General features: G+C 39.2%; 1 protein-coding gene across 48 annotated transcripts in view; it reads left to right on the forward strand.

Annotated features, from left to right (window-relative positions):
* Rims1 (regulating synaptic membrane exocytosis 1) overlaps window positions 1-12,153 on the forward strand; it is a 488,347-nt gene that overhangs the window by 288,461 nt on the left and 187,733 nt on the right. For 4 of the 48 annotated variants that reach the window (XM_037199524.1, XM_037199516.1, XM_028868044.2 and 1 more), the window contains exon 1: window positions 10,119-10,852. The exons of 36 other annotated variants lie outside the window; for them this stretch is intronic. In XM_037199524.1, coding sequence (XP_037055419.1) covers window positions 10,753-10,852 — 100 coding nt within the window. In that variant the 5' untranslated portion in view covers window positions 10,119-10,752. Of the gene's footprint in view, window positions 1-10,104; window positions 10,853-12,153 lie in introns of those variants that run through there. 8 more of the 48 variants (XM_037199522.1, XM_037199525.1, XM_028868045.2 and 5 more) reach the window with 6 other exon arrangements.

Here is a 12,153-nt window from a genome sequence, read left to right on the forward strand (position 1 = left end):
GAATTACATTGGAGAGTACGGACCTTTAGGAAGCTATCCGTTAAATTAAGCACGTAAGACCATGTATTTCTCAGTAAATGGGGAGTTGAAATTATCTTGGGAGCTGCTCAAACTTAAGTAAACCTGATGTTTGGAACTTCCTTGAAGGCTCATTTTTCTCTTTCATGGAGTGCTTTCCCATTTCCTGACCTCCTCTGCTCCTTCTGCTTCCTAAATATTCATATATGGAAATCAGAAGCTGAGCCCCACGTATGGAAAGAATATACAGTGTTTGTCTTTGTGACCCTTTGTCCCCTTACTTAACATGATATTTACAGTCCTGTCATCGTGACTGCTTACAGCTCCCCTTTTCCCAATTTAATTTTTGTTCTTGGTAGAATATGAACTGTGTTGATTCTCCTGGTGAAGGGCTAGGGATAGTAAAATGCCATTGATAAAGTACCGTCTTTTAAGTAATTGTGTCTTGGGTGTATAGTCTGTGCTTTGACTCCTCCGCTGTTTCCTGTACTGCACCACAGAGATGCAGACACAGTCCTGGCAGATGAGCATGAGCTTCTTGCAGCCCTGTTGAGTGCAGGAACTTTGATCAGGGAGCGCTTCCCATTGCCCAGGCTGAGGCGACTCATCCCAGTCTCCCTGTTGGTGAATCACTGGCACTGGTGACTGTTCTCTGGATCCATCTTATTTATATGCTTTTGTATCCATCTTATAAGTACACATATAAGTATCCATCTTACTTATATGCTTTTGAATGTCAGTTACCTTTAATTTAGGGGAGAAAGGACTTGATTTTCATTACAGTTTGAGGTTTCAGGCCACCGTGCAGGAGTGTCATAGTGGCAGAAGCACTGGGTTCCAATCCACGATCAAATTCTGAAGAGTCAATGTTGCCTGTGCAGTTAGACTTCTTCTTGTCCAGTCCAGAACTCCTGAATAGAAAATGATGCTTCCCAGTTAGGGTGGGTCTTCCTGCCTAAATTAACCAATCAAGATAATCCCTCACAGACATGCCAGGACATTTATCACTTCTAGACTGTTCAGTATTAACCATCACAGCAAGTCAGTTACAGTTACCTTGGGGAGATGTATCAGTCACTTTTCTGTTGCTGTGATAAAACAACGATGTCCAAGGCAACTCGTAGAAGGATAGGTTTCATTGTGGTTTGCAGTTCCAGAGGGATCCATCCATCACCGTCATAGCAGGGAGCATGGCATCAGGTAGGCAGGCTTGGCACTGGAGCAACAGCTGAGAACTCACATCCTGATCCACAAATGGGAAGCAAAGAACACACTGGAAATGCATTGAAACCTCAAAGCCCACTCCCCATGATAGACCTCCTCCAACAAGGGCTACACTCCTAATTCTTCACAAACATTTCCACCAACTGGGATCCAGTATTCAGACACATGAGCATTTGGGAGCCATTCTCATTCAAACCACCTTATTCTACTCCCTGGACTCCATAGGCTTGTGACCCTGTTATAATGCAAAATGCACTTAGTCAACTTCAAAAGTCTTACAGTCTTTTAGACCCAATGCTGCCAGTTAAAAGTTCCAAGTTCAAAAGCTCTTCTCAGACTCAAGGCAATCTCTTAGCTCTTATCCCCTATAAAAATCAAAAAGCCAATTACATATTTCTAACAATCAATGACACAGCATACACAATGCCATTCCAAGAGAAATGAGTGGGGATTTATTGAGGAAATACTGGGAGAAAGCAAGGTTGAAGCAGCAAGGAAACGCCAAGTTTTCATTAGCTCCAAGTCCAATGTCAAAGGCTTTGCTGGCCTTCAAACTTTGCTGTGTGTAACACATAGCACTCTCTTGAGCTTGTTCCACTCCCTGTGTGCAGCTCTCCTTAGTAGATATTCCATGACTCTGGCACCTCTTATTTGTGGTTTGAGCTGTGAGCCCTCAGCTGTTCCCAAGGCCATGCCTTTGGTTCAATGGACTGAAGCTCTCTAATCTTGGGGTCTCCAATGCAATCTAAGCTTCACTTTCATAGCTTCAAGCAGTGGGATCTCAGGGTCTCTCGCAGAGAGTTTCATGCAAGGACAGCACTGCCACATATGGCCTGGCCTCAGTGGCTCTCCTTATCCATAGAGGAAGATTCCACAAACCTTTTTTTTTTTGTATCCTTTGTGACCCTAGAGCCAGAACTGTATGGGAAGCACTGCTAATTTTGGCTGCCTACTTGAAATGGAGGCTGGCCCTTTGAGTTAAAGTTGCAGAAATTTCCCTTCTTGTTGTTGTTTTTAGGAGTAGAAAATTTTCATAACCCTTTGCCTTTTACAAGTTGGAAGTTAGGTGATGGGTGCTATCATTCTGTATGCTGTGAATATGTGTTACTTTGATTGGTTGCTAAATAAAGCTGTTTGGCCAATGGTGAGGCAGAATAAGGTTAGGCAGGACATTCTAACTGGAGAGATAAGAGAGGAGAAAATAGAGCAGAGAGATACTGCCAGCCACCGCCAGGAGGATCAAGACGTAAAGGTACATGAGCCATGTGGCAAGTATAGATTTATAGAAATGGGTTAATTTAAGATGTAAGAGGTAACTAGCAAGAAGCCTGCTGTGGCCATAGTTTAAAAATAATATAAGCCTCTGTGTGTTTATTTGGGTCTGAGCAGCTGCTGGACTGGATGGGACACAGAAAATCTTCTACTACATTTAGGCATGGAGAGATCTTTCTCTGAAGTCACTGTTCCTTTTGTTCCAGTGTAGATCTGGCCTCCCCATAATATCCTTATTTACTTCATCATATTAAAATTCCTGGTGCTCTTTTTTTTCAAACTGTACATTTTGAATTTATTTTTGCCCCATTTGCTCTTATTCATTGTAGAGCTACATATGAGTAATCACTAATAACCATAGCACAGAGTCAATAATAGGCCTTCTTGACATTCTCTCTACCAAAGAAATGAGTCTAGTAATTTTTACTTTATCTTTGGGTAAATTCTTAGGACATGGCCAGAAAGCAGAAAGCACATTTGCCAAAATATAACAGGAATGGCCTGTAGTCCAGTTGCTATTTAAAGTCTTTGCTGTTCATATGGCTTTTAGCACTATGATCTTCTAAGCTCTTTCTAGGATGACCCATTAATTTCTTCATACAGCAGTATGATTTTTTTCGTCAAAAGTCTCAATGTCTTCCACATTTATTCAAAACCAAAACCAAAACCCCCAAATACAATAAAAAAGAAAAGAAAAAATAACTGGAAAACAAACAACACAAGCCAAAGCCACATAATTAGATTTGTCACAGCAATACTCCATATGAGGTATCAACTTTATATTAGTGATTTTTCTGTTTCTGTGATGAAACACAGTGACCACGGAAACTCATAGAAGGGGAGGTTTGATTGGAGTTTGCAGTTCCAGAGTGATCAGAGTCCATCACCCTCATAGTGGGGAGTGTGGCAGTAGGCAGGCAGGCAGGCATGGCACAGGAACTGTGGCTCACACCTGACCCACAAACTGGAAGCTAAGAGCACACTGGGAACAGCCTGAGTTTTTAGAAATTTCAAAGCCCACTCCAGTGACATACTTACTTCAAAGCCACACCTCCTAATCCTTCTCAAACAGTTCCACCAACTGGGGACCAATTATTCAAACCTATGAGCCTATGGAGGTCATTCTCATTCAAACCACCACGGGAGAGTTCTATTCTGAGAAATCACTGATTGTGATTTACTTTGTTGAATATCTAAAAGACTTTAATGAGCTTCAAATAAGAACTGCTAGCACATACATATAAAAAAAAAGCAGGGAAGAAAAATATTGTATAGAAATAATTAGTGAAAACCTGAGTGTCTGTGTGGCATTCCTTCCATGCAGGAGTCTGATTCTCTTGTTCATGGTATGTGTTCTTTATAACTTACTATTTGAAATCTGTCATATTTTCCCCAACACTCATCTTTAGGTTTTTTAATCTGTGATTTTCTTAGTGAAGAAATAAATCCTGACTGTGGCAATAGTAAGCTGAGTAACACAGTAATAAGGAAAACACCATTGATCCAGTCAACATTACTTGAATTGTAGCCCAGCAAAGACAAATGAATGTATCCCTTTAATGGCTTTCAAACATACAAATAACATTTACAGATGCCAATATAGCAAGGAGAAAAAGCTAACCAGGACACCATTTGAATCTCTTTATGGCTTATAAGAATATGGTTGCCTAAGATGAATAAATAAAAAACAAAGTCAAATTTCCCTGCAGAAATTAAAAATGGAAGGATAAAGATGGTGTTTTAAAAAAAAGGCATTGTTGAGTTTGTGTGAATGAAAACTTCCTAAGTTCCAAAAGTGAAATAAAAAACAAGATTAACAAATGTGTAGGGCAAAGTTTAAGCACCTTCCTGTGGGTGAATCAGTACCTGTGATGACTAGGAGCTTGGAACTCAAAACCACATAGGGCCAGAAGAATTTTGTCCTCGCTTTTGTGGAGATAAAAAGTCTGGGCATTGAGACTAACATTTCTTCCTAAGTCTAGGACCTATAAAAAGGACTTTTTTTTCTACAATGGAAGGAGGATGCATCTTAAAACTTCACAGACCTAAGATAAATACATAATCTGGTTTCTCACTGAGCCCTAGGTATAAGACATCAAAATTTCATTCTGTTCCAGGTGGATGTTTCAGATTGGATTTATTATGCAGACATTGTTCTATAATCCTAAAACAGGATATATATGCTTGATTTGACTTTGGACGGGTGTTATCTTGTTCTGTCATACTTTTCTGATTTAGCCCTAATGTGAAACTATTCCAGTTCCCTTGATGTTGCAGAGAATAGACAAAGGGAAGGCAAGGTGCCCAGAAAGTATATTTTATAGCTTTGTCAATTGGGCTCTTTTTTATTTTGACATGTTTTCTATTTTAAAACGTTTATTTAGTTTCACTCTCTATTTCTCTGTCTTTCTCTGTCTCTGTCTCTGTCTCCCTCTGTGTGTGTGTGCACATGTGTGCATATGTGAGACAGACAGAGTGAATATTAGTGTTCATATGTTTGTATGCTATACACAGTATAATTATTGAAACTAGACTACAGTTCACATAAAATACATTGCTTTGAATTGAATTGTTGTGTGATAGAGCTCCTGGATGGCCTCAACTACATTGTTCTTCCAGTGTTCAAAGCCCCCTTATGGGGGACATGGAACCTGATGAACATAACTTGTAACCTTCTGTCTCAGAGAATTACAGATATGGACAATGATCTAGATACCAAAAATTGAACTAAATACATTACTTACCAAATCCTAAAATTTTCATCCTCCTGTCTTCAGAACTAAGGTTACTTTCTCTCCTGCCATTGGTATTCTACAAAATGTTGTTTTGAATAGTCACTTAATTGCTTAGACATACGTAATTTGAACTGCTTCTAATACATCAGGTAGTTTTTCTTTCTTTCAGTCTAAATTTTATTTTATGCTTTGTAGCTTAGACTCAAGACAGTTATGTCAGTGTGGTACCATAGTGTTGAATAAATAAAAGACATTGATATCAAAGTGTGCACATGTGAGTCTGGATGCAACGAGCTGGGCTGCTGCTTTGAAAGCATGATCACAGACATTTTAGTGGCAGAGCAGGGCATGTGACAGTGCCTGATCTTAAAGAAACCACTGTAGCCTGATCCTGGACACCACTTCTAGATCAGTTAAAAACAGATCCAGAACTTTCCTGTCTTTCTTATTAATTACCATATTTTTAAAAGTTCAGAAAAAAAGTATTAGCAATGCAAACATTTCCCCAACAGCTGCTAATATAATCAGTTGCCAAAAAAAGAAAGATAAGCATGTGTGCTTGAATTTGTTTGACTAGTGTTAATGGACTAACAATGTCCTTGATGCGGTACTTCTCAAAACCTTTAGTGTTGATATGCATTGAAACTCTTTTAGAAATGAATAGAACTTGCAGCTTCTTATGAACACAGTTAATTTGGGGTCCTTTCATTTTTACTAGTACCCCCTAGTTGCTTCATAAACCAGTGTTCTGATATCAGAGCACGGGAGTATCCTATGTTTCAGAAAAGGCCTCAGCCAGTAGCATATAGTGTGTTATACTTCATGGACATCGCCTGCTTCAGTTGTAAATCACTAAGAACACAGTCCATGTTGGACATGAAGTAGTTACTCTTCAGACCTAAGGGGATGGTGAACTTGCATTGTTAGCATGGCTGGTTGTTGTTTCTGTTGATTTCAAACTCGGGCTGTGCTATTGACTTGTTATGTGTGACATCTGTGTTGCTGAAATATTACCCAATGTTTCAAAGCAAAAAGCCCGGTCTGAATATTTTCTCTCTTTATTCTAGTGCCTAATATTGTCAGTGTTCAGAATTTGGGCTTGATGAGAGAAGCCATCAGACCCATGCATGCAAAGAAACTTGAAAAGAATCACAGGACAGTGTCCATGTAGGGCTTTCCTTTGAAGACTTCCAGAGAAGTTTCAAAGATGAAAAATATCTGTGTGCTTTGGGTTTAGTTAAGGAAACTGGCTCAAAATAAATACTAGGAATTTGAACTTATTTTTCTTTATAACTTTCTATATGTTTGTGTTTGATTGGTTGTAAAGATTAAAAATGTAACCAATACATACTGTCTGTAAATATTAACAATGTTAGTATTTCCAAGGCGATTTGGTGTTAGCACAAATACAGTTTCAAAGGCAATATGTTTATGCTTTTTTTTCCTACAGTTTGTCCTGCTCTGGTCCCTTAAGGGCCAGTGGGTTAATATAATACAGCGTGGCTTAGAAATAGATATAGCCAAGCAATACAATAGCGATGTGTTAGAGCTGAACGACCAGTCTCGATTCTGTTCCCGCACAAGCAGATTCTTAAGGTATATTATCTAGGACACTCATTTAAACTGCCTGGCATGGGAGTGGAAACTGGTGAGCTTCCTATGAAAACTTTCACTTTCAGTATTGAATTTATTTGATCCACCATCAAAAAAAAAATGACAGAATCACAACTTGAGAAAAATAGTTTTATATCCTTTTTCATAACTTCATTACCTAGAGTTTCTCCACATAAGTCCCTTACATGTGGCCTTTCTTGTTCTTTTTTTTCTTTGTGTGACACTATAACCAAATGTACATACTTTTCACATATATGTACACATATTATTGGCTAGATTCCATAAATGAGAGATAAAATGTGGGTTTTTCTTTCTGAGATTTTGTGACCTCACCTAATCTCATACATTCTAAGTCGATCCATTTTCCTGCAATTTTTTTTTAAAACCTTCATTTTTCTTTAGGGTTGAGTTGTGTAAGCTTTGGATCTAGTTAATTTTGGCTTGTGGTATTTTTATGTATTTGCAAGTTTTTTAAACAATAAAGTTTATAAAACTAAAGGAAAAAGTACTGAAAGAAAATGAAATAATTATACAGAGACAGTTTTTTTTTTCTTTTTTTTTTTTTTTAATAAAAACTGCCTGGTGTTTGTCTATAAAGAAGAATTTTTTTTTTTTTTGTAAGACAGGACTGTGATCTGCAGAACACTTTGCCTGAGTCAGATAGAGAAAAATAGAGATGAATTTTAACTTTTAAAAGTACTTGGGGGCAGTTGGAAGTAATAGGCATGTGGTACACATTTCTTTGACTCTACTTTTCTTAAGACTTAGACGAACAGTACAGTATTTTGATAATTACTTTAAAACGCGCTGGGAAGAGATTGGGGATCTGGAGACCAGAGTTCTTTGAGAAGTACAATGATAATCACTGTAGAGGAAAAGAACTAAGATGTGGTTACTATGTCATCTTTCAAAGCAGTGACTTTTGTCTGTATACAATAGGCCATGTATATTTTATGGCTGTCAAATTTGAACCAAAGTTTGATTTAAAAAAAAAGTTTGATTAATTACTTGTGAATTTAATTTCAAGGATCAAAGAATCTTGTTATAGGGCTAGAAAGGTGGCTCAAGGTTTAAGGACACTTGCTCTTCTTTCAGAAGATCAAAATTCAGATTCAGCACCTATATTGGGTCACTCAACAAACACTTATAACTCTAACTGCAAGAGATCCAGTGCTCTCTTTGGACCTATACAAGCATCTGCATATACATGTGCACCTATACTCACATTGACCCAGAGACAGACACACACACACAAAGAAGAAACAATCCAGACAAGAAGCCATTGAAGAGAGTCCTTAAATAGTTGGTGGCTTCTGGCAGAGGGTTGGGGAAGGATTCAGTTACCTTTAAGGGGCTGGCTACTAGGAGTTTGACCATGCTCCTGAGTATATGGGCAACACAAATTGGACTTGGTGTATTTTTTCTTTATGTCCATTTCTTTCTTTGGGAAGGCCACAGTGGTGGGAGGGTGGACCAGGGTGGGATAGCAAACAGGTGCGATTGGGTGCATTGTATGAAATTCTCAAATAATCACTAAAAATAGCATGTTGGAAAAAAGAAAGGAAGAAAGGAAGAGAGAGAGAGAGAAAGAGAGAGGGGGAGGAAGGAAGGAAGGAAGGAAGGAAGGAAGGAAGGAAAAAGAAAAAGAAAAGTGTGGTGATATATTGTGTCCCCCAATATATTGTGTACCCTAATAAAACTTATCTGGGGTCAGAGAACAGAACAGCCACTAGATAAGACAGAGAGGCCAGACAGTAGCAGAACACCCACCTCTAGTCCTATCACTCAGTAGACAGATATCTGTCTGGAGCTCTGTGAGTTCAAGGCCACACTGAAAACAGAGCCAGGCACACACCTTTATTCCTAGGACTTGAGACCTCATGTCTTGCTTAGGAAAGACACATGCCTTTAATCCCAGGAAGTGATGGCAGGAAGCAGAAAGGTATATAAGGCGTGAGGACTAGGAACTAGAATCTTTTAAGCAGTTCAGCTGAGATCACTTCCAGGTGAGGACTCAGAGGTGTTCAGTTTGAGGAAGCAGAATCAGTTGAGGAGTTGGCATGGTGAGGTTGGCTGTGGCTTGTTCTTCTCTGATCTTCCAGTATTCATCCCAATATCTAGTTCAGGGATTTTTTTTTTTAGGTTAATAAAACCATTTGGCAATTGGTCTTATGAGAGGGGGGAGAGAGAGGGGGGGGAGGAAGGGGAGGGAGGGAGGGAGAGAGAGAGAAGGAGGGAGGGAGGAAGGGAGGAAGGGGGAGGGAGGGAGGGAGAGAGAGAGAGAGAGAGAGAGAGAGAGAGAGAGAGAAGAGAAAGAGAGAGAGAGAGAGAAAGAGAGAGAGAAAGAGAGAGAGAGAGAGAGAGAGAGAGAGAGAGAGAGAGAGAGAGAGAGAGAGAACGAGAATATTAGAGCAGACCAGCTTCCTGGAGAGAGAGAGAGAGAGAGAGAGAGAGAGAGAGAGAGAGAGAGAGAGAGAGAGAGAGAGAGAGAGAATGAGAACATTAGAGCAGACCAGCTTCCTGGAAGAGGTTTAGACCAACTGTGGCACCTGGAAAGGACACTTTCTAACCTGTTGAGCTGCCTGTAGATGGTGCAGGTGTGCTCCAGGTTCCAAACTTTGTGAGCTCTCATCCATGCTGGGGTGGCCTTTGGCAATGCCACTGTCTTTGAGTCATTTCTGCTTCTGTAAGTAAACCCTCAACCATATTCCTATAAGTAGCCCCAATAAAACTCAATGGTTCACCAAGTTGGATTTTGGTGGTACCCATTCCTCAGGTTGTCATGGAATAGATGTGTGTTGCCCCTCCCCAGGAAGAATTTTATCAAACAACCCTCAGTCATGAATGCTTTTCATACTTGCTATGAAATACATGAATATTCTTTAGGAACAATGAAACGTATTCAACTACAAGAGGGTTGCAGCGTTTTAACTTTTATATCACTTATATTAAAATCCAAGAATAGTGTCAGCAGAAAAGCTACTGAATGTCATATGTACCTATTTGTTCTGGTGAAATAAATCACAAGGTAGAAAAATGAATATCATCTATCCAGATATCCAAATTTTCATCTTGGAAATGTTGCACTATTGAAACACATAGTATTAAAACATCTAGGGACATATATTTTTGAAGATTCCTTTGATAGGCAAATAAAACAAAAGGAACCTATTTTATATAGTCATATAATAAATAAAAATACTATATATAAAATAAATGGCACATATACATACAGCCCAACTTCACTCATTTCTTCAGGAAGTAATGCAGAAGTTTTCTTTATAAATCTAATATAAAACCATAAGAAATGCTCCCATTTAATGAATTTTAATAGTCCTGAGCAAAAGCTGACGACTAATGCTTCCAGAAACCATCCTGTGGGCTAAAGGCCATTTCATTGTCATAAAAATCCTTTATTTAGCCCTCTCTACAAATAAGCACACAGCAGGAGAAAGGACACTAGTTAAAGTAATTTGGGCGATAAGTAAACATAAGGAATGGCTAGGAGCGTAGTGTCATCTGGCAGAGAGCTTATTTCCTGAATCCTGTGGATCTGCTTAAAACCCAGCAGAGATGCCAATATGCTTCTCCTCAGTAAATGCTACCAGTCTTCATACCACCAGGTCCGTGGAGGTTTGTGTGTTGGTATTTTATCCAACCACTCTTTTGGGTAGCTGCAAGGTGCCTGCCGTGACCTGAGTCAGTCATGCAAGGAGACTTTTCTGCGCTCTCACCAAGGCTTTCCCTCAGTTTCCATTTCCTGTTGCTCCTCTCGTTCCATGGTAGAAGCATGGTGATGGAGGAAGGCAACACACGCTCTTTGCAGATAAGGTCTTAGGCAGCAGAGAATTGTCCTTCTTGGGCTGGATTTTCATGCAAGGTGGCTACAATGTGTGCATCTGGGATTCCCGTCTCCTCGGAAGGGTGGGAAGAGCTGAGATCTGTTGATACTGAAGTGGGAACAAGGGAGACCCAGCGATCAGGTGCTGGTGAGTCTGGAAAAAAGTCATTTTGCCTTATTTTCTCTCTGGATGAACCCAAATCTATATTAAATACCCCCATCATATCCATTTTCTCTTGGTCTCAATATCCATGTGTATAAGTTACAGAGTAATTTTGTTGCATTTTCTAAATGGAGCAACTCCTCCAGTTGACCACTTTATTTCTAATCTGAAGTGAGATCGTGGGGTTTCCAGCATAGCCTGGAGGTTGTAAGAGGCAGTCCTATTTATGATTTCTGTTCTCGTGAACTAGTCAAGTAAAGATTTAAAGATTAGGAAGTCAGTGTTCTGTGAAACCAAAAACAATAATAAATTGCTTAATTGTGCGTGGGTTTTGTATTTCAATCAGGGTGTTCATGCTTCATGAGCTCAAGCTAATGCCAAGACAGAGGAATGTGACAAGGCAGTGTCATCATGGAAATCAATCCAGCAATAGGGAGTTTGTGTCACATTTTCAAAATAATGGATACTGGGGCTCAGAAAAGAAAACAAAAAATTGAAACTTTAACAGTCACAGGCCTTTACCTAGTTTACAGTGCCACTAGGTTAAATAATCCACGTGCCGCATGCTCAAAATTGCTGATGATGTTAGTTTTGTCTGTTCTCTCCCAAAGGAAATCAGTACGCTGGGCTTTGGGTAGCTGTGGAGTCACAGGTGAGGGTTAGTCTGTGTGGTCTGCCACCAGGGGAATTCTTGTCCCTCACAGTGGGAGGAGTGGTTTCGAATAAGAAATACTTGAAGTAGGTAAATTGTTGTTGGTATACAGTTCTAAATCAATAAAATCGTAACAGAGGGATTTTTTTTTTTCTACTTGTGTGTTGTCAGTCTTCAGTGAGTGACATCTGTCACTTGGCATGAGATCTCATGCTATGCAGTATCCAGAAATGCCTGAAAGGCCATTTTACAAAAAGATCAACAATAGTTTATTGTTTTTTCTAATACTGATTACTGATTCTTTGCTTTTACTCTGTAAACTGGATGTTGTGCATACCATTTCAGGGGCTTGCTTTCTTTTTTAAGTTTTTTTTTTTTTTTTTTTTTTTTTTTTTTGTTAGAAACAAAATGTGTTACCATTTGATAAATTTCCTTAAGTCAAGGCAATTTGGGGATCTCAAGGAAATCATACACAAATAATACTAATATATGAGATAGAATAAGGAAGAAATACCAGATGAATAACATTGAAACTTGATTGACCATTTAAATTTAGCACATACTGGGAGGTCCATAGGGTGAGAGAAAATAGGAACATAGATGTATGTAAGAGACAATCCTTTCAGCTTTTGCA

The sequence above is a fragment of the Peromyscus leucopus genome, chromosome 16_21 (genome assembly GCF_004664715.2).
Source record: "Peromyscus leucopus breed LL Stock chromosome 16_21, UCI_PerLeu_2.1, whole genome shotgun sequence".
Taxonomy (NCBI): domain Eukaryota; kingdom Metazoa; phylum Chordata; class Mammalia; order Rodentia; family Cricetidae; genus Peromyscus; species Peromyscus leucopus.